Source organism: Galendromus occidentalis, unplaced genomic scaffold, assembly GCF_000255335.2.
Source record: "Galendromus occidentalis unplaced genomic scaffold, Mocc_1.1 scf7180000075835, whole genome shotgun sequence".
In the NCBI taxonomy this organism is placed as follows: Eukaryota; Metazoa; Arthropoda; class Arachnida; order Mesostigmata; family Phytoseiidae; genus Galendromus; species Galendromus occidentalis.
Window position 1 is genome coordinate 3,722 of NW_003803825.1, and position 2,259 is coordinate 5,980.

Here is a 2,259-nt window from a genome sequence, read left to right on the forward strand (position 1 = left end):
GAGTATGCTGAATGTCCTTCTCCGTTGCAACTCTTGCATTGAATTTCTACGCCTTGCAAGTGCTGCTCTGGTGTCCCTCTTCTCCACACCGGTAGCATTTCCTTGCAGCGACCGTCGTAGAGCTGCACTGATGCGCACGATGGCCGATTTGTTGACATCTAAAACAGACTGGGAGCTCGTGCCAGGGTCGGAGCATGCAGATCTGCCACCCGATTTTGATACGCCCAATACGGAGTATTCGGTCCGCGTCGACTCTTGACGCTCTTATCACTGCCGACCTGGACCCTCTCTCGCTGTCTCGAACTCTTTCGACTCGAATCGTTCCCGGTTCTGCACCTCCCATCGCCTTCCGAATCTCGTCATCGATTTCGTCAGCATTTGTGACTAGATCGAGGTTAGTAATGAGAACTGCTGAGGAAAGGGGAGCCCTTCTAGCCTCTGCGGTGAGCTTGAGCTCCTCAGTTATAAACTGGGTCAATCTCTGCTGTCCTCCGTTCTTCTTCTCTCGGAATTGGAGCTGCAGTCCTTCTTCGGTTCTTCTGACTCCTCTGATGTCCACTCCGAGAGCGCGTGTGTCTACGTTGGTTCTGAGGTTCTTGAGGACATCTGCGAAGCTAGTGCCCGGAGTCTCCACAACGAGCGTTCCATGAGCATGTCTTTTTGGAGTCTTTTTCGTTTCTGTTGACTTCCGTCCTGGAGTGGCCGACGGCTTTTTGGAGATCTCAGCTTCAGTTTCGACTTTCGAAGTGGTCCAGCATGCCTCTGTGATTTTCTTCGCGAGTTCGATGCTGACTCCATCCGGGAGTCGGATTAAAGTCTTATCACCCCTCGCTGTAATCTTTTTGACTTCCTCGGCGACCTTCTGCATCATCTCAGCCACGTCGATCGGGCTGGGATTGGCCTTGATTCTTCCAACAATTAGCGTGCGTTGCTCAGTCTCCGAGGCGACCTCATCTCCACTAATGAGCGAGGCCGCAATGTACGCTCGAGCAGTTGCCACGTCGCCTTCTTTGAGAGTATCGATATTCTTCACTGCCGGGAAGAGTTTGGCCAGCTGTTCGATGGTGTGCCCGGTCTTGGCGTCTCTTCCTGTGGCCTCAGCAACCAGTACCTTGCACGCACGGCTGCCGGCGATGCCTGCACGGCTGGTTGAAGTTCTCTCAAAAGCTTGCTTTGGCCACTCTCCCTCTGCGAGCGTGACCAGGTCTTGCAGGCTCGAAAGCTCCTCGATTTTCTTTCTGATTTCTGCAGCTTTCTCTTCTTCGGCGGTCTTTCGAGCAGCTGCTGCATCCAATTTGGCCTGTTCCCTGCCCTTGCAGACCGAACATATCGTCGCAGCGTACGAGTGCTCCTTCTCGGCCTCTGGGACAAGCAGCTCACCTTCGATCTCCTTGAGCTTCTTGCCGATTAGTACCCTTACTTGCAGCTCGAGCCTCTGCTGTGCTCGCTTTAGGTCCGGGGCCAGCTCTTTTATCGCTCTGGCCGTGTTCTGGACCTTGGCCAGTTCGATAAGCGTGGACGACTTCTCTCCAATGATATCTCGAATGAGTTCGGTGACCTCTAGGACTAGAGCCTCCTTATGCTCATCCAACGTGTCAGTTCTTTTCCTCTTCTCAGGATCTTCTTCTTCCGTGGTATTCGGAGAGCACTGCTTTCGTTTGCCTACTGTCGGCATTTTCGGAGTGGCTGCGATGTTTTCTGTGGCCGGTGTAGGCAGGGGTTGACTGCGCTGTGGAGTCCTCTCAATGCCCGCGCCCTCACCTTGAGTTCTAAGCTCTCCCGCCACTAGGAGCCTAGCCAGATTCTTACCGACAACGGCCGTGAGTTTCGACTGTCTTAGGACCGCCGGTGGGGGTGCCACGGGCCTCTGAAACTCAGTCTCCATTTCATCTGCCGTCTCCATCGCATCGGTGTCTGCCTCTGCAGTATCAGTGCCGGACGTGCCTGCTTCTGCTCGTCCCTCTTCGTCTTTGCTCTTTTCCGGGGGATCACCCTTTGGCGGGGGCGTCCTGGGAAGCGCCATGAGTATCCCGCCTTTGCTCTCAGGCAGTACGTTTTTCCTCCGATAGATGCTCCCTGATGGATTTCCCTCCTGATGGTTCAAATTTTCCCGCCGCTGTGATTCCGCGGCCACCTGTCACCTGTCAGCCCCGTGAGCCGGCGGAAAATCGAACAGCTTGCGATTAATCGCCGAAAGCTCGTTCTCTCTCTATCCCGGCTCTCGTAGTGAGTGTCTCCTCTGCAGATGTTATTGTTCTA

At 54.4% G+C, this 2,259-nt stretch overlaps 1 protein-coding gene across 1 annotated transcript; it reads right to left on the minus strand.

Moving 5' to 3' along the window:
* Nucleotides 1-46: 46 nt before the first annotated feature.
* Nucleotides 47-2,023, minus strand: LOC108865005 (uncharacterized). The gene has a single exon (XM_018641596.1). The coding sequence runs from the start codon at nt 2,021-2,023 to the stop codon at nt 47-49; it is 1,977 nt and encodes a 658-aa protein (XP_018497112.1).
* Between the last annotated feature and the right edge of the window lie 236 nt (nt 2,024-2,259).

Bases quoted from the DNA above. Each gene is read 5' to 3' on its own strand.
- LOC108865005 (XM_018641596.1), bottom strand. From the start codon at position 2,023: ATGGCGCTTCCCAGGACGCCCCCGCCAAAGGGTGATCCCCCGGAAAAG.